This window comes from Aquarana catesbeiana, linkage group LG03, assembly GCF_042186555.1.
Source record: "Aquarana catesbeiana isolate 2022-GZ linkage group LG03, ASM4218655v1, whole genome shotgun sequence".
In the NCBI taxonomy this organism is placed as follows: Eukaryota; Metazoa; Chordata; class Amphibia; order Anura; family Ranidae; genus Aquarana; species Aquarana catesbeiana.
In genome coordinates this window covers 608,850,924-608,871,444 of record NC_133326.1, presented here as the reverse complement: position 1 = coordinate 608,871,444, position 20,521 = coordinate 608,850,924, and the positions used below count along the sequence as shown (strand labels likewise).

The 20,521-nt window shown below is 37.4% G+C and overlaps 1 protein-coding gene across 1 annotated transcript in view; it reads left to right on the top strand.

The window, feature by feature from the left end:
- The window catches only part of LOC141133091 (zinc metalloproteinase-disintegrin-like VAP1), a 131,510-nt gene that overhangs the window by 107,319 nt on the left and 3,670 nt on the right, over positions 1–20,521 (top strand). Inside the window, exons 17-22 of the mRNA XM_073622221.1 lie at positions 1,355–1,435; positions 10,766–10,844; positions 12,426–12,522; positions 14,606–14,699; positions 16,580–16,717; positions 17,913–17,966. Of these exons, the coding sequence (XP_073478322.1) occupies positions 1,355–1,435; positions 10,766–10,844; positions 12,426–12,522; positions 14,606–14,699; positions 16,580–16,717; positions 17,913–17,966 (543 nt within the window). The remainder of the gene's footprint in view (positions 1–1,354; positions 1,436–10,765; positions 10,845–12,425; positions 12,523–14,605; positions 14,700–16,579; positions 16,718–17,912; positions 17,967–20,521) is intronic.

The window sequence follows — 20,521 nt, the reverse complement described above, 5'->3', positions numbered from 1 at the left end:
TGTCTGTCCTACGGGAAGAAGCTGGACAACTGAGAAGATCCCACGGGAGGACCCATCATGGAAGGATCATGCAGAGTGCTGGTCTGGAGAGGGGCCTGGTGACTCAGTTGGAGGACGTATCCTAAAGTAACCCTACCGCATAGTACTGCCTGGTCGGCTTAAAGGTTCTAGTGCTGTGTTTGCTATCCATCGTAAACCATTACATCCTGTGGCAGAGGATCGTACGGGTTTTGTTCTATTCAAGTCTGTGGCAGAGACTTTTATTCGTGCTGTGTACTGGCTGCTAGGTTAGTGAGAAACCTATCCAGGTGGGCAAAGATTCAACTCTAAGAGGAAAGTACATTCACCTACAAGATTCCAATTCCTAATAATACACTAAGAAAAGGTTTTTGAACTTCCCTGCAACTCTTTTTCTACCTCTTTCCTGCTACTTCCTACAGTTACGTTTATTAAAGCATTGGAAAAGATACTCAAGTGTCCGGTGCCTGCATTGTCTGGTATTAAACTCAACGGGACCCTAGACCCGGTTCTGGTGAAATAGAGGTAACGAAGGTGACGGTAACAGCCCGCTTTAAACCAGCAGCTCCACCGAGAATTATTGCTACATGTTTTTGTTTTTTATCTATTAATAGTGTGGTGTATGCACAGTTTTTTTAGTGGCAGCAGCTCTTGTGTTTCATCATATTTCCTATTTTTAGTATTAGCACCAAATTAGTATATTTATTACATACTGTATTTATTGGCATATAACACTCACTTTTTCACCCTAAAAATTGGGTGCAAATGGCACGTGCGTGTTATACGCCAATACTTCAATTTTAAATGCCTCGGAGGGGACAGGGGGGGGGGGGCGGGACGAGCGCTGTCAGATTACATACAGTGAGAATCTCCTGTTTACTTGGCGGCCTCTGTAAAAGGAAGTCCCGTCTCCTGGGCCGCCCCTCTCCCTGTCCCCTCTAGGCTGCAGATGGGCATCGATCAGGCTGCATTGATGGCAATGGTGAGGCTGCTGCATTGATGTGGACTGATGAGGTTGCATTAATGGCACTTGTGAAGCTGCAGATGGGCATTGATGAGGCTGCATTGGTGGCAATGGTGAGACTGCAGATGGGCACTGACCATTATTTTGCTTCAAAGTTCCTTATTTAAATTTTTTTTTTTCCCTGAAACTTCCCTCTTAAATTTAATGTGTGTGTTATACACCTGTGCGTGTTATACGCTGATAAATACGGTAATTAACATAGGGATTTGTAATAATCTTTTTTCTATACCTGGAGGTAGGTACTCCAAATATCCCAACCCCCTAAAGTGTTTTATGTATTTACTGTGCTTCATACTGTTTATTCTTTTGCAGGTATGTCAAGGTGGAAGATGCACCAATATTGAAGCTGCTTACATGTCCCAGAACTGCTCTGCAAAGTGTCCAAAAAATGCTGTGAGCAATACTTGTATTTTACTGCAGCAATAAATCCATCATTAGTTCTGCGATTAGAAGAATATACAGCTTATGGCATGTGCCATGGAACAAATAGTTTAACGCGTATGTGTAGGCAAGATTAAAAAAAAAAAACATATGCAGTACCATCTCTGCAATGCATGCACATTTCTCCATGTTTTATCCCTTTAAAATCACAGCATATACAGAAATACCTGCTGATCTGCCAGAAATGCACTCCGCTTCTAATTGCCTGTTGTGTGCTGACAGCACAATGGAGTTACTGAATTTGAAAAGAATACTGTTAGCCCTGCCCAGCTCTCCATAACATAGAGGAAGGTGTTCTGTAGTTCAGTGAGACAATAAGGAGGGTTGATTAGACTCATTGAGATAACACAAGCAGTGTGCATGGGACAGCTTTGGATTTCTGGCAGGATTGGCAGGTATTGTTTTGCACTTATTAAACAGATATAGCAAAAAGCTAGGGACAAATAGGAGAAGTTAATTGTTAGGATTTGTATACACCTTAACTGAATGTGTAGAATGAGTACTGTAATAAGAAGAGATCAATGATTTACTGTATGTGTTCAAAGTTGGACTATGTAATCCAGTAATACCCAAGTTATGCCCATAGGAATTACAAGCAACCCCCTGGCGATATCACCTCCTGTCCCTTCCCAGGTTTCAGGTGCTGGGAGACGGGGTTTATGATCATGTGACCGTCGTGATTGGCTGTCATGGCGGTAACAAGATGGGAAAGCTTCCAATCTCAAGTAGCAATCGGGAGCTTTCTGTTAACCACCAGTAACTGTACCAGGAGCTTGTAGGGAGCGTGCTCTCAGCACATTATTAAGTGTTCTTGCATAGCAAGACCACTTATTGTTATCTCACATATATATTATTCTTATTATTATAGCCAAATTTACCACCCTAACTCCTCCCACAGTTTTTACACTACATAGACAAGTAATATACCGAAACGTGCGGATTGTTCCAGAATGGTGTGCTATTACTTTGTGGAACGTTTCGCCGAATGGTTCACGAAATATCGTAGTTTTTGCGGCGAAATTGGTCCCATAGGAATGAATGGGGAAACTAGAGTGGGAGATGGCAAAAGCTGGAAAATCAGAACATTATTTCTAAACTGCCGCCACTCCCTCATTTTCAAGCCCACCTACACAAATCTTATATCAAAACGTTCAGCTATCCCTGCTGCCACTAAACATGTCCACGGCTAAGCCATAGTCCTGATAGTTTTCACAATATGACCATTTGTTTGCAACTCACACCGTCCATTGACATTCATTGAAACTACACTCTAGCCCCTTCAAATTTGAAGGGCAATTTCTAAACTGCGACCGTGCCTCCATTTTTAATATTTCAGAGACATACTATGTATCAAAATCTAGGTCTGGGTCTTGTGATTCTCACAATATAAAGATCTTTGCTGTAGGATGTATAGTTTTTAAAATACAGCCATTTGTTTAGAGGTCATTTCAGGAAATTTTAGCCATTAATCAGCGTGTACTGTGTTTGTTTTGTTGCCATGGTTACCAAAGCTTCTGTTATACACAGGGGGAGGTGGCTGGAGCATCTCAGCTCTGATTACAGAGCCCAGGGGGAGGGGACAGACACACCATGTACTGATTTATAATAGAGGAATATGATGGGGCAGTTTTGATGGGGTAATTCTGAAGGGGCAGTTTTGATGAAGTAGTACAGTATTTGGGAAGCATAAACAGGGCATGAGCGTTGCTAGGAAACAGTGGTTGTAAACACAAGATGCTGAGACACCCCAAATGCATGTGACTTCATCTGCTAGACTTGATAATGCTTGTAGACTCCTCCCACAGTTTTTACACTACAGAGACAAGAAATATACCAAAACGAGCGGATTGTTCCCGATTGGTGTGTTATTACTTTGTGGTTCACGAAATATCGTCGTTTTTGCGGCAATATTGGTCCCATAGGAATGAATGGTGAAATGTTCAATGTCATTTAATTGGTGTCCTATTACCTTGTGGAACTTTGTGAAAAGCTGAAAAATACCAGTGTGAATCCGGCCTCAATGTCATTTAATTGGTGTGATATTACTTTGTGGAACGTTTCGCCGAATGGTTCACGAAATATCGTTGTTTTTGCGGTGAAATTGGTCCCATAGGAATGAATGGCGAAATGTTCAAAACTAGAGTGGGAGGTGACAAAAGCTGACAACCCCATGATCTGCCAAAACATTATGACCGCCCCATGAAAAAAAAAAATTATTTTTGAAAAAAAAAAAAATTATTTTTGAAAAAAAAAAAATATTTTTGAAACAATAAAAAAAATATTTTTTGAAAAAAAAATATATTTTTTTGAAAAAATCAAAAAAATCATTTTTGAAAAAAAAAAATCATTTATGAAAAAAATTTAAAAAAAAAAATTCATAATTTTTGAAAAAAAAAAATATTTTGAACAAAAAAGATTTTTGAAAAAAAAATTATTTTTGGAAAAAAAAATATGTTTTTGAAAAAAAATTATTTTTGAAAAAAAAAATTGAGAAAAAATTTATTTTTGAAAAAAAAAATATATTTTTGAAAAAAAAATCATTTAAAAAAAAAATCATTTAAAAAAAAAATAATTTTTGAAAAAAAAAATAATTTTTGAAAAAAATGTTCAGCTCTTTCAGCTAATGATGGGACTTCAACTGTTTTACTACTATTTATACTTTTTAAAATATTAAGCTTTTTAACACTTTTCACAGTTACTCCAGCCACTCCAACCACACAACAGTTACTCAAGCCACTCCACCCAGTTACTCCACCCACTCCAGTTGTAGAGGCAAGAACACTTTCACAATTTCCCCAGAAATTGTAGCTTTTCTAGTTAAGTGTTCTTGCATAGCAAGACCACTTACTGTTATCTCACATATATATTATTCTTATTATTATAGCCAAATTTACCACCCTAACTCCTCCCACAGTTTTTACACTACATAGACAAGTAATATACCGAAACGTGCGGATTGTTCCCGAATGGTGTGCTATTACTTTGTGGAACGTTTCACCGAATGGTTCACGAAATATCGTAGTTTTTGCGGCGAAATTGGTCCCATAGGAATGAATGGCGAAATGTTCAAAACTAGAGTGGAAGGTGACAAAAGCTGACAACCCCCTGATTAGCCAAAACATTATGACCACCCCATGATCAGCCAAAACATTATGACCGCCCCATGAAAAAAAAAATATTTTTGAAAAAAAAAAAAATTCATTTTTGAAAAAAAAAATATTATTGAGAAAAAAAAATATTTTTGAAAAAAGAAAAAATTATTTTTGAAAAAAAAAATTATTTTGAAGAAAAAAAAAATTTTTGAAAAAAAAAAATTTTGAACAAAAAAAAATTATTTTTGAAAAAAAAAATATTTTTTTTTTTTAAAAATTATTTTTGAAAAAAAAATTTTTTGAAAAAAAAAAGAAAAAAAAATAATTTTTGAAAAAAAAAAATATTTTTGAAAAAATAAAAAAAAATAATTTTTGAAAAAGAAAATCATTAAAAAAAATCATCTTTGAAAAAAAAAATCATTTTTGAAAAAAAAGTTCAGCTCTTTCAGCTAATGATGGGACTTCAACTGTTTTACTACTATTTATACTTTTTAAAATATTAAGCTTTTTAACACTTTTCACAGTTACTCCGCCCACTCCACCCAGTTACTCCGCCCACTCCAGTTGTAGAGGCAAGAACACTTTCACAATTTCCCCAGAAATTGTACCTTTTCTAGTTATTAAGTGTTCTTGCATAGCAAGACCACTTACTGTTATCTCACATATATATTATTAAGTGTTCTTGCATAGCAAGACCACTTACTGTTATCTCACATATATATTATTCTTATTATTATAGCCAAATTTACCACCCTAACTCCTCCCACAGTTTTTACACTACATAGACAAGTAATATACCGAAACGTGCGGATTGTTCCCGAATGGTGTGCTATTACTTTGTGGAACGTTTCGCCGAATGGTTCACGAAATATCGTCGTTTTTGCGGCGAAATTGGTCCCATAGGAATGAATGGGGAAACTAGAGTGGGAGATGACAAAAGCTGGAAAATCAGAACATGATTTCTAAACTGCCGCCACTCCCTCATTTTCAAGCCCACCTACACAAATCTTATATCAAAACGTTCAGCTATCCCTGCTGCCACTAAACATGTCCACGGCTAAGCCATAGTCCTGATAGTTTTCACAATATGACCATTTGTTTGCAACTCACGCCGTCCATTGACATTCATTGAAACTACACTCTAGCCCCCTCCAAATTTGAAGGGCAATTTCTAAACTGCGACTGTGCCTTCATTTTTAATATTTCAGAGACATACTATACATCAAAATCTAGGTCTGGGTCTTGTGATTCTCACAATATAAAGATCTTCGCTGTAGGATGTATAGTTTTTAAAATACGGCCATTTGTTTAGAGGTCATTTCAGGAAATTTTAGCCATTAATCAGAGTGTACTGTTAGTGTTTGTTTTGTTGCCATGGTTACCAAAGCTTCTGTTATACACAGGGGGGAAGGTGGCTGGAGCATCTCAGCTCTGATTACAGAGCCCGGGGGAGGGGACAGACACACCATGTACTGATTTATAATAGAGGAATATGATGGGGCAGTTTTGATGGGGTAATTCTGATGGGGCAGTTTTGATGAAGCAGTATTTGGGAAGCATAAACAGGGCATGAGCGTTGCTAGGAAACAGTGGTTGTAAACACAAGATGCTGAGACACCCCAAATGCATGTGACTTCATCTGCTAGGCTTGATAATGCTTGTAGACTCCTCCCACAGTTTTTACACTACATAGACAAATAATATACCGAAACGAGCGGATTGTTCCCGATTGGTGTGTTATTACTTTGTGGAATGTTTCGCCGAATGGTCCACGAAATGACGTTTTTGCGGCGAAATTGGTCCCATAGGAATGAATGGCGAAATGTTCAAAACTAGAGTGGGAGGTGACAAAAGCTGACAACCCCATGATCAGCCAAAACATTATGACCACCCCATGATCAGCCAAAACATTATGACCGCCCCATGTAAAAAAAAAAAATATTTTTGAAAAAAAAAAGTAATTTTTGAAAAAAGTAAAAAAATAATTTTTGAAAAAAAAATTACTTTTAAAAAAAAAATTATTTTTGAAAAAAAAATATATTTGAAAAAAAAATTACTTTAAAAAAAATAATAATTTCGAAAAAAAAATTATTTTTGAAATAAAAAAATTCATTTTTGAAAAAAAAAATTACCTTTGAAAAAAAAAATTACTTTTGAAAAAAAAAATCATTTTTGAAGAAAAAAAAATCATTTTTGATTAAAAAAAATTCATTTTTGAAAAAAAAAATTACTTTTGAAAAAAATGTTCAGCTCTTTCAGCGAATGATGGAACTTTTTTACTACTATTTATACTTTTTAAAATATTAAGCTTTTTAACACTTTTCACAGTTACTCAAGCCACTCCACCCCACCCAGTTACTCCGCCCACTCCAGTTGTAGAGGCAAGAACACTTTCACAATTTCCCCAGAAATTGTAGCTTTTCTAGTTCTTATTATTATAGCCAAATTTACCACCCTAACTCCTCCCACAGTTTTTACACTACATAGACAAGTAATATACCGAAACGTGCGGATTGTTCCCGAATGGTGTGCTATTACTTTGTGGAATGTTTCGCCGAATGGTTCACGAAATATCGTCGTTTTTGCGGCGAAATTGGTCCCATAGGAATGAATGAGGAAACTAGAGTGGGAGATGACAAAAGCTGGAAAATCAGAACATGATTTCTAAACTGCCGCCACTCCCTCATTTTCAAGCCCACCTACACAAATCTTATATCAAAACGTTCAGCTATCCCTGCTGCCACTAAACATGTCCACGGCTAAGCCATAGTCCTGATAGTTTTCACAATATGACCATTTGTTTGCAACTCACACCGTCCATTGACATTCATTGAAACTACACTCTAGCCCCCTCCAAATTTGAAGGGCAATTTCTAAACTGCGACTGTGCCTCCATTTTTAATATTTCAGAGACATACTATGTATCAAAATCTAGGTCTGGGTCTTTTGATTCTCACAATATAAAGATCTTCGCTGTAGGATGTATAGTTTTTAAAATACGGCCATTTGTTTAGAGGTCATTTCAGGAAATTTTAGCCATTAATCAGAGTGTACTGTTAGTGTTTGTTTTGTTGCCATGGTTACCAAAGCTTCTGTTATACACAGGGGGGAGGTGGCTGGAGCATCTCAGCTCTGATTACAGAGCCCGGGGGAGGGGACAGACACACCATGTACTGATTTATAATAGAGGAATATGATGGGGCAGTTTTGATGGGGTAATTCTGATGGGGCAGTTTTGATGAAGCAGTATTTGGGAAGCATAAACAGGGCATGAGCGTTGCTAGGAAACAGTGGTTGTAAACACAAGATGCTGAGACACCCCAAATGCATGTGACTTCATCTGCTAGACTTGATAATGCTTGTAGACTCCTCCCACAGTTTTTACACTACAGAGACAAGTAATATACCGAAACGTGCGGATTGTTCCCGATTGGTGTGTTATTACTTTGTGGAATGTTTTGCCGAATGGTCCACGAAATGACGTTTTTGCGGCGAAATTGGTCCCATAGGAATGAATGGCGAAATGTTCAAAACTAGAGTGGGAGGTGACAAAAGCTGACAACCCCATGATCAGCCAAAACATTATGACCACCCCATGATCAGCCAAAACATTATGACCACCCCATGATCAGCCAAAACATTATGACCACCCCATGATCAGCCAAAACATTATGACCGCCCCATGTAAAAAAAAAAATATTTTTGAAAAAAAAAAATAATTTTTGAAAAAAGTAAAAAAATAATTTTTGAAAAAAAAAATATTTTTGAAAAAAAAAATTATTTTTGAAAAAAAAATTACTTTAAAAAAATAATAATTTCGAAAAAAAAATTATTTTTGAAATAAAAAAATTCATTTTTGAAAAAAAAAATTACCTTTGAAAAAAAAAATTACTTTTGAAAAAAAAAATCATTTTTGAAGAAAAAAAAATCATTTTTGATTAAAAAAAATTCATTTTTGAAAAAAAAAATTACTTTTGAAAAAAATGTTCAGCTCTTTCAGCGAATGATGGAACTTTTTTACTACTATTTATACTTTTTAAAATATTAAGTTTTTTAACACTTTTCACAGTTACTCAAGCCACTCCACCCCACCCAGTTACTCCGCCCACTCCAGTTGTAGAGGCAAGAACACTTTCACAATTTCCCCAGAAATTGTACCTTTTCTAGTTATTATTATTATTATTATACGAGATTTATATAGCGCCAACAGTTTGCGCAGCGCTTTACAATGTATAAGCGCTTTACAATGTATACAATGTATACATCTGTGTGTGCAATCTGGTACGCAAATATGCGGCCTCTCTGTGCCAAGGCCCGCCGGCCGAGAGGCTGCATATTTGTGTACCGTCGGCGCCAAAAGGTTAATGTATATTTAAAGACATAACTTTTTATTTAGTTTTGGATGGAGTGCAGAGGAATTAGAACACCTGTCAGTTTTTATTGATGTCTGTGCCCCCATTAGGGAGATTCACCCTCTCTTTTTGTCCTGCTTACCATATCATTGAAAGTGAAAGTAAAAGAAAATTCCAAATTTTGGGCTGTCCCCAGAAAATGTAATACAGGGGAAATCTTCCAATGGGGAAACTCGTTCTGGTGACCTGGGGGTCCCCAAGAAATTCTCTTAATTTGCAGGGATTTCCTCCCACTTTCTGTTTGACTATGGGACAGGAGGGGAAGGAAAATCTCTGCATTGGGACATAGATGCCGGGAAAAAAAATCTGACAGGGGTTATAAACCTCCCTTACTATATCCAAAATGCAAAAAAGTTTTACCTAGAGCTCTACTTTAACCCTTTTTTGGAAGGAAGTCTGAAATTCAGATAAAAGCTGTCTATGTTGAGCTTTCCAGCTAATCAATTGGTTGGTATGAGCAATATGTATAGTTTCTTTATGGACTTAAAGAGTAACTTCACTTTTGTTGGGAAAAAAGACAATCCCATCTGGGTGATCAATGTACATTGCATGAACTTGCAAACTTTTTAACAGATTCCTACCTCTCCTCTAAAGAAATAGCCGTTTGTTTCATCATTATAATCCCCTGGTACACATGGGGGTTGATTTACTAAAGGCAAATCCACTTCGCACTACAAGTGCACTTAAAAGTGCAGTCGCTGTAGATCTGAGGGGAAGATCTGAAATGAGGGGAAGCTCTGCTAAAGCTAAAATGCTGTTTTTTATTTACCTTGCATGTCCCCCTCAGATCTACAGCGACTGCACTTCCAAGTGCACTTTCAGTGCACTTTCAAGTGACCTTGCAGTGCATTTGTAGCGCAAAGTGGATTTGCCTTTAGTAAATAAACCCCTTAGTGTTCTAATTAAAAAGCTGCAGGGTGTGCATCCCTTTAGGCCCGGTTCACACTGATGCCACATACGCTCCAACTTTGGAAGCACGTGTCACATGATGTGTACAAATCAATGGTTCCCTATAAGAGCCGTCTTAACTGGTCACAAAGTCCTTTGAAAAAGGTTCCTGCACTACTTTGGTTTGACTTTGGCCCATTTTCAGCTCATTCAATATCATTGAAGTCAGATGAAAGTTGGATCCTTGTCCTAGCCTTCTGACTTGTGACATCCGACATGGTGATTACAGCAGCAGTCAAAGGAATTTATGTCACACTGGGTTTAGTTTGATTGGTCAAAGGACAAATCAGACTCAAAGATCTCAAAGTCGGAGCAAAATTGTATCCCGTTCATTCAAGTCGGATGGAAGTAGGACCGATGTAGGACCGATGTCGCAGGGCAAAGTCGGATCGACATATTTAACCCTTGGGAAGTATCTCACCAATACTGTAATTCCTATTGCAAGGAGTGCCTAAAATTTGATTTGTATGTTAGCACAAACTTCTTGGAAGATCAGTAAGCTAATCACACAAGCAGGAAATTACATTTCTGGGGGTTTCTGTACACCAACGGTGTACAGTGCTTCCATGTTGCCATATTGCTTGGAATTTTACTGAACATTATAGCGGTTGCAGACTGAAAAGGAAAAGTAGTTTTTTTTCTGTCTTGTGTATCAATTATATATAGTATATTATTATTTTTTTTATTTGCTATATTTTTTCCACAAAACTGGAGTTACCCTTTTAATGCATAAAATTATTATTATTATTTACTACAATACTGCATGATAATATTTTTTTGATATAACTGTTTATATCAATTGAGTCAGACAGTCTTGTTTTCTGAGGCAGGTATGTGACCATGAACTGAAATGCCAGTGTGAGAAAGGCTGGGCACCTCCCAACTGCGACACCAATACCACTCAATTAGGTAAGTAACAGAAGTTGGATGAACCTGAATCCAGCATTTATAGCCTGAGTTTCATACATAACCACAACTTGCCACTGTGTCATTAAATACATTGGATACAATGTCTTTAGATTTTAGGTAGGGTGTAAGTTGAATTCCTGCCTAACACTATGTTTAAAAATGCCCCCCCCCAACACCTATGCTGACTGACCCGTGTAAAAAAAATGTATATACATAGTATATAATAGTATATACTGTGCTAATTTCAGCATGCTCTGGTGAGGTGATTTCCTGTGTCACTGAGCAGTGGCTGCAGGGGAGAGGAGAGAACTCCATAAGCCGTGACGTCACTCGTAGACTCCCATGTCCCAGCCATTGTTGCCACTCTCTCCTCTCCCCTGCAGATACTGCTGACTAATAGGGGAGCCGGATCACGTGACTGGACCAGAGCAGGCTGAAATTAGGTAAGTATACACATTTTTTTTAGACAGATTGGCCAGCATAAACAGCAAGAGGGGAGAGGGGACATTTTTAAGACTAATTAGTGTTAGTGCAGGAATTCTAATGTAGATAAAGTAAATAAATAAAAGTATCTAAAATCTGATTTGCTACCATTGTTAACGAATACTATTATTGCATGTTGTACTTTTATTGTACTTTCCTGTTTTTGCATTATAGAAAAGTTACATGGCAGCATTGTGGGATATTTCCTTCTCTAATTTCTCCCACTGCTCTGCCACCCTGAGCTGTGTGCTGTCTTTATAAATGTCATTGACGCGGTCCCGTAGACTTGGCAGGAAGTAAGAGAACAACTCTCCTTAATAGAGGAAACCTCTTCTCAGTTGTCACCCCAGCTGATTTCTTTTCTATTCCTTTTTCCAGGGAAAACTCAAAATTTTGGATTCTTCACCACAGTCTCAACACTGGTGGCAATGGTCACCAGCACACATAGAGAGATTGAATCTCTCAAGCAGTGGCACAGACAGCAAAAGCAAAGCAGTAAGGCAATATTCTAGAAGGGTCTTTTACCAACCCTCCCTCCTTGGAAGAGGATAGTTGTTAGAGAACACTATGTGCACTATGGCGATGTTGAATGCCACAAATATTTGCTAAATCCAGCAAAACATTCATTTTAAAGCAGAGGAGAGTGAAGGAGGAATTAGAATTTCTAAATGCTGCTAACACTGGTTATCATAGGGTGGTGGTAGTAGAGATCGGGCCAAGGTTTCCATCCAGCTAATTGTTCCCCATGACATTGGGTGGCCCATGTGTCTTCTGCAATAAACATAAAATAAGTCTTATGTACAGCAAAGGAGAACTTCACTCATTTTATCGAGGACCTCTTAGACCTCATAGGGTGCATATCTACTTTACATCTAATAAGAAGCTCTGCCAGTACAGTACAGACAGGTTACATTATGGAAAAAAACAAACTCCCCAGACCCCTCCTAAACATTACATAGATGGAGAAAGCTAGATAGGTAACCAGGAATTTTTAAATATTTTTGAGTTATAATAGGTACATGGGAACAAGTAAATAAGTAGGTAATATCACATTTTGCCTGCAAAAGTGTAAATGTGATTTATTTTTTGTCCCCACAGGAGCTGGCTACATTGTGCTCATTGTCATTATTCTGATAGTCGTTCTCCTGATTGTATTGTTTGTGGTACATAAGCTGTCCCAAAAGAAGAAGCAGAGGTATGTCTGGTGGAGTATATACTTGTGTGTTTATGTATTTATATACTGTATACTCAGTGACAGATTGCTATATAGTCACATCTTGATCATTGTTTATTAACTTATTGTTATCAATACAGCTATTAGTAGAATTAACAGAAGTGCATAACTGTAACGGATGAAGCTTACAATCATTTGCTCTGAAGTTGTTATTTGAACAATATCATTTTAGAATTCTAAGTCAGCTGGGAATTGATATCATGGTCCCTAATTTTTAAGATCATCCCCCTTTTTGAGTTATTGTTAAAAAACGCCATAGCTGTTCCAAAATCTCCGGTTTTTCAAATAAATTAGTAAAGTAAAACTTTTACTGCGTAATCCATTATGTAATCATCAGTTCCTCTATATAAGAAGAGCTTTTCACCTATTTTACAAAACAGTTTCACAGATTTTTGGGGATTCCACTATTTTAAAGTGAACCTTTAATTTACTTTTAAAGCTAAATTACAGTTATGAATTTTATTGCATATTTACATTGGTCCATCTTGGGCCCGTGTAAGTAGGTCTATGACATACCTGTAGGATCGCTTTGGAAGCTGGAAATTACTGTAGTAGTTACCGCTACGATAGTGATCACTGCTGAGCAGCTGCCTTGCTGGATAGTAACCACAGGGTGTTACTCACTTGGCACAAGTGCTGTTCAGTGAACACCTTGATTTTCCTTGAATGCAAGGCATTCTCTGATTGGACAAGGTGGAGAGGCAAGAAAGTGATGATATGATCACCACCTTGTTTAGTTGGAGCTTGCATTCATTGAGAAAAAGGCAGGGTGTTCTGTGAATGGCAACCTTGCCAACTGGCTGCCCTGCTGCACTGTAACCAAATAGGTTTGTGCTCAGCATGGATCACTGGTAGTAGCAATGACTACTACATTGAGTTCCAGCTTTCACAGGATTCCATTTGTACAACAATTTTTTTAGAAATAGACCTCTTAAATCAGAATTAAAGCACTTTTGCCTAGCAGCACTAGGGTCGTCAGTCTAATCCCAACCACGGCACTACCTGCCTTGAGTTTGCTTGTTCTCCCTATGCCTACGTGGGTTTCCTCCAGGTACTCTGGGTTTCTCCCACACAAAAACATCTCCAAAAACATGCTAGTACTTTAACTTGTAGGTGGAGTGCAGCACAGTCACACAGTCAGGTACAATGGGAAACTTCTATTGAAATAGCACAGCAACAGGGACATCTGCTTAACCGGGTACACTCACGGTTTCCAGTAATGGTAAGAGAGCAGGTATCAGCTGGACTGATAGCATCTGTTGAGATAGCAGAATGACACCTGGCTGTCTCATGCCCAAGTGGGATGATGCCCAAAGGAATTGGGACCCTACGCTTTCCTTCCTTGCCAGGAATCTCTCTCTACCACTAGTGCTGTCCCTAACAGGTGGGGTACCTGTCCCTACTCTATCAACTCACATAAGTGCGCCAAGGGCCTTTATTAGGCTCTGCCTGACCCAAGATGGCTGCCAGAGTCACATGGGGCAAGAGCCCCCATGTGGATTGCTTCCCCAGTGGCCCAGGAAACCATAGAGGAACCTTGTTCCTCTTGACTACCTCTCCGGCTACAAGGCTGTTGCAGGTGAGCGCCACCTGCAGTGGAGAAAGTAGACTGCACCTGCCTACAAACTGGCTTCTGTCTAAATTGGCCCTATTATGTGTATGTATGAATGTGAGTTAGGAACCTTAGATGGTAAGCTCCTTGAAGACAGGGACTGATGTGAATGTACTATATATATCTAAAGCTCTGCATAAATTGATGGCACTATATAAGTACCTGTAATAAATAAATAAACAAATAAATAAAATTACAAAATCTTACAAGCAGGTATGAGTGATAGTGCAAATCACTGCTGCTCTTTGTGCTGCCCCGTACTGACATAGTGAAGGAACCTGCAATAAACCCGCAATTAACAAGAAAACCATTGTGATCCAATTAAAAGAGTAACAAAGTTTTGTACAATGGCACATTTTATTGCGATATCATATGTATACAGATGAAATAGTTTGGATAGTATCACTAATAAACCTGCTTTCTATGTCCCAGGAGAGCTGCAAATGGTAGTTCTGGTGTGGCCAATCCCACCTTCCGTATTGATAACCAGAGAAGACAAGCAAATGGATATCCCTCAACCCCTCAGGTAACGATATCTACGACAAGGCTACCATAAAGACAGGGGTGACTCTCACATTAGGATGAACTTTACAAGGATCAACTTGACAAATAAACCTAATGTCAGCATCTAGACCAGTGTTTCTCAACTCCAGTCCTCAAGTACCCCAACAGGTCATGTTTTCAGGCTTTCCATTATTTTGCACAGATGATTTGATCAGTTTCACTGCCTTAGTAATTACCACAGCAGTTTCATCTGAGGGAAATCCTGAAAATATGACCTGTTGGTGCGCCTTGAGGACTGTAGTTGAGAAACACTGATCTAGACAACTGCTGGCTCTTTAACACATTGAGGGTGAAGGACCTGTATAATATTGAAAAAGATACTCAAAGACAAATGGTATAAACCAACTGTTTTTCTTACTGATATATTCCTTTATAAAAAAAACTTGATGGCTCTACTAATCTATGTTTAAGGTTCACTGGATTTGCCTAAGTCTAAGTAAGCAGTTTTTCAGTTCTTTCTATAACCTCATACCAGATGAAGAAAAAAAATTGTATTCCTAAAAGCCAGTACTAAGTGTAATCAGTTAGCCAATTACAGATGTTATTGTTTTTACCTAAGGCACAGTACTCCTAATTATAATAAATAAAACTTAGATGAAAATATGTGACTTAATAGCTAAATATATAGCTAAATCCAGGTGTGTAATAAATAATTCAGCAAAAATAGTCATATATAAATAAATACATAAAAAAATCCTATCAAAAATAAAAATAATAATCACCACGTTAAGCAAAACCTCCTATGTAAAAGTTTAATAAATAAAAAAGTAGAGCAATAATTTGCAGAATTGTGCTTTCCTTACTACTAAAATAATTGCAAAAGTGCTTCTGTGACATTCAATGTCTATATTACCTAACAGTGTCCAACATCAACCTGTGGCCAATGAAGATTCACAGAATGCAGAACTTATTACCATCCATGTGTGCAAATATCCCTTTATTTGTTAATTAGGCAAATTTACCAGATAGCATTGACCTTTATATACATAAATCAAAAAGCTCTCTTCCCACCTTGGGATATTTACAGTCATCCAACTAATCCTTTTCTTAAAGACCTTCCATACGCCACAAGTCACATGTTAGAATAAAGAAGAGGGAGAGTCTCCAAAGCATAGAAATTTTTTTTTTTAATTCAATAAAAAGCAATTTTAAAAAGTCACTCACAATCCCAGCACTAGACCACTATCTCTCCTGGTCTTACTGTGAGCAGGGAGTTTGATAATATTGCTGATTCTGACCTACACATTTTAGACTTCTTCAGGAGTAGTCCTGAAGAAGTGTTGAATGGGATTATTTACAGTGTATAAAGGTTTTTTTTTTTTTGCAAAATTAATTACACACAGTTGACGTGGGTACATAATTGACTGTATAGAGCTCTACGCACATAGTACTAACTGACCAAAGATCAAACACCATGCACTTTTAGAAAGTGGCTATGTATATGATGTGATGTGTGATATAATGTAAAATGGACTGATTTACTGAAGTATTTGAGAATCTTTACTCAATAAATTGTGTGTATATTCACGTAAATTAACCAATATTGTGGAAAGTAAATTCCTGTTTACTTTTTTCATGCGCACATGATTTGGTATTCAAAATTAAAAGGAATTGCTTTTGACATGATTGGATAGTTGAATATTCTCACAATTTATTGAGTGACGATTCTCAGCTCATTTAGTAAATTAGCCTCAAAGTGTGTATAGGTAGTTTTAGCATGTGACCAAATAAATTGAGTCTAGAAAAGCAATTGTCTATGATGCTTTCATATGTATTTATTGGACACTGTGTTGTTTCTTACTTCTTTGGGTGACTTCTCGAAATGCCATGTACTCTCCACAGCCTCCAGCTAGCTCTCAAAAACCCCAGACCTCTGCCATGTACCCTCCACGGACCCCAGCACCATCTCAAAAGCCTCAAGCTCCTGCCATGTACCCTCCACAACCACCAGCAAATTCCCAAAGGCCTCAGATTCCACATGTAAGTAAAATGAAACTGTTTACCTTTATCATGATATTTTTAACTAATTTTTAACTAATTTTTAACTAATGATGAAATTACCAACAATGAAACCTATAAGATGATCCAAGTTAAATTTAATCTATTAGGTATTAAAGTTTAAATTAAGTTTACATTTTAAATTCTATTTTCTTTATGATTGAATTATTATCGTATTCTTTTAAATCGCCAGTTGAGTCTCAGATTTCAGTGTCATGTCCTTGGTATTAAAATTTTAGATGGAAATGGTGCCTATAGATAGTTAAAAGGAGATAGGCACAAACAGTATATTACTGAATAATGACATGTCGATGAAGTCTGTATACTCGAGACTTTAACACAAAAAAACTATTTGGAGAACAAGTTTCAATAATGTTTAACAGAATCCTCCAGCAACTGTAGATGCAAAGAATGGCAAAACACATGCTGCTCTGGATTAGAAGTACTTGTAAAGTGATAGTGGCCACTTTTGCAGAATTTTGTTTTCTTAACCTGGAGGTCCATCTGTCTTTATCAAAACACATTAAGACTTTGAAAGCAAGGATAATATTTTGTGAAAATTTAGGTTTTTCATTGAGTTTCCTAAGCCAGGGTTACAGCTTGCTAGAAGGTTCTGGGATCTGCCTTCTCTCTAAACAAAATTTAGAAGGGTAATCCACTGACTAAAGGCAGTTATGAGTGGATCAAAATTTGGTCAGTTTAGCAGGGACCAGACGAATTTTGATCCATCTATGGGCGGGCTGGTTGTGCAGAAGCTGATCTCTCAATCAACTCCTGTAGAACCAGTCTGTTGGGGTTTTTTGTTTTATCAGTGCTGCCAGCTATAGCCAGCAACAATTATCTTTGTATTCTGACAGTGGGGAACTCTCCCCGCTGTCAGAATGCAATAGCTCTGCTAGAGGGATTCCACCATGAACAAGGGAATCAAATATTTTTTTTTTCCTTCAACCTGCTCAATGAATGCAAAAAAAAAAAAAAATGCATAATCTATGGCCTGCCTAAGAATATGTACAAAATACTACTGCATAAAAAAATGTTGTTCCATAAGGACTCTTTCACTGGGGTTGATTGGAGTCCAAGCTGTGTGTCATACACTTGAAAATATTTATAAAAATGTTTCAAATATAGGTTTAAGTTACATGTAATTTATAACATGTTCTATTTTGTTTAATTTTAGGCATATCAGAAGCCAACCAATGTGGTTCCAGCCAGGCCATCAGTTCCACCACAGGTATTCTACTACTCTATTACTATACTCCAGGCGTACATGGTACTTTTATGGAAATCAGAAAGATTGCTTTAATCACAACTTTTCAGTTGGGATTTCCACAGCACAATTCAGCTGTTCCCACGATTGGTTGTTGCATGGGACCGCCTATCCAGTGATGCAGAATGTGCAGTGAAATAAGCAGTGCTGCCAATGCACACAAGCATACCTATACAGCAAAATACCTACCCAGTATTTAAAAAAAAAACTTCTGGTTTTCATTTTCATCCAAGGAAACATTATTAGAAATCACTCTGCTGTTCTTCTTAGTCACACACAACATGTCAGGGGATGAATGATTTTATAACATTTAAGTATACAAAACTACACTAAAACATGATCCATGGTGTATAAGAATCATAGTGTTACTTTTTACTAAAGGTGTAAGCTTGGGGCTAAGGCCCATCCCCTAGAGCTATACCCAACATATTAATCTTCCCTTTGTTAAATTGAACCTATGGCACTTTTATTTTAATAGGAGATAGATGTAAGTAAGAGAAGTCAAGCTACTTGGTGTTGAATTCTCCCCACTCCAACTACAAAATAGCATAAGGCTTACACACACCTCTTCTATAAACTGTAAAGTGCAGGAGCCATGCTACCAATTTTTATCCAGGTGGTATAAAACCCCTTGTTGCCTAGCGCAAATATTCCCTGCTATGGACTCGAGGTGTTGAAAGGGATGTGGCCAAAAGGGTACTTTTCTATATATATAGTGGCCCCAAGATTAAAGGCTTCTGTGAGTCTATTTCCACTTTAATTCAGAAGACTACTCACAAATATATTAAACCCATACCCCTCCGCTACCTTTTCCATGCTACGCCTTCCTCTTTCAGGAGATAGAAGTACAGCATGACACTACATATTTTTACCACGGCTAAGAGTCTGATTCCACAAACTTGGAAACAGCCAATCTGCCCTACTCCTACCGACTAAAGAGGGAGGTGGACCAAATTATGGAAGCTGAAAGATGGGTCCACACTGCCAATGATACAGTGGACATATTTAGAGATATTCGGGCAGGGTGAATATGTTAGTTTCTGGTATTGTGGAGGCACGACTATCCTATTTATCCCTGTAGGCCATAATATTAGAAAAGAACACTAACTACTTTTTGGACGCACCTGAATAATATACCTCTAAACTTATTTGCCAGACCTTACCACCCTGTGAGCCAAATAGCAATAGCAAATATGACCATTTGTTTATGGTTTGTTTTTTTCCCCCCTTTAATGTGTTTTTTCTCCTGTTCTTATTTATTGTCTCCCTTTAATAATGCAGACATTTATGCTGATATTATGTACTGATATGTACCTGCCTATACAGCCACAGATCCAGCAGTAATGGTCGGAGCTTAAGGGAATCTTTGAGTGACCATTGTATACTGCTTGACTGTTTGCATGGAATTATTTCCATGTGATTATTGTAAAGTCAGATGATGTCAGACAACTATTTATATTTTGTAAAAACTTTAATAAAATATGATTATGGAAAAAAAAAGAAGTCAAGCTCTAAGTTAGACCTTCTCAATCAGGGTTCCATCAAATCATAAGGTTCCTTAAGTGGTTGCTAAGGGTTCCATGAGCTTTGGCTGGTTGACCTCCCATTTGATCATGCCTGCTTAGTTAATGGTCTAACGCCGCTTGGCAACGTCGTTTAGCTATTTGCAAGGGTGGCATCCTGACCACCACTGTAAATCTGGCCATATGCTTGTAGAATGTAGTTTCAAATTTTTCATTTAAGAGCTTTTGTTGAATTTCCTAATAATTAATGGGGTTCAATCAACATTCGCTTTCGACTGCCGTGACAACAAAATTAGAAGGAATAGGATGGAAAAATTTTTTTGAACCAAAGAATTTCTAACAGTATATATTGTTTTCTTTGGGAAAGATCATTCAAAAATCAAATGTTAAAAGCAAACTATATTTTGTAAATAAAGTACATTTGAATGACATTTTGTGAAGTCATTAAATGTACTGAGAATTTTTGTAAGAATGTTAGTGCACATTTTTGTGCAAATGTTCATTTGAAAATCCACTAGTGGATGGCCAGCTCAAGGGGGGTATTCTTTCCACTGACCATCAATGTAAGGGGCATTTTTCCCAGTGACCCCTTTTGAATTAGTTTTAGCAGAGGTTCCCCAAAAACCTGAGAATTATATCAATTATTCAAGGGTTCCTTCAAGGGAGATAAAAAAGTTTAGAAAGACTGCTCTAAGTAGTTAAATAAATCAAGGTTTAAAGCTATGCACAGAAGAATTTGTTAATGCTTGCAAAACATCATCCATCAGACATCTTATGGTGCCTGTTTGCTTTTTAAAAGTATAAAATGGCTAACCAATTCACTTAAAGCAATAATAAAGTCTTTTTTTGTTTTCTAAAATAACAAACCTGTTAAATATACTTACTCTGTGCAGCAGTTTTTCACAGAGCAGCCCCGATCCTCCTCTTCTCCGGTGCAACGCCAGTGCTCCTGGCCCCTCCCTCCTGCTGGGTGCCCTCACAGCAAGTAGCTTGGGG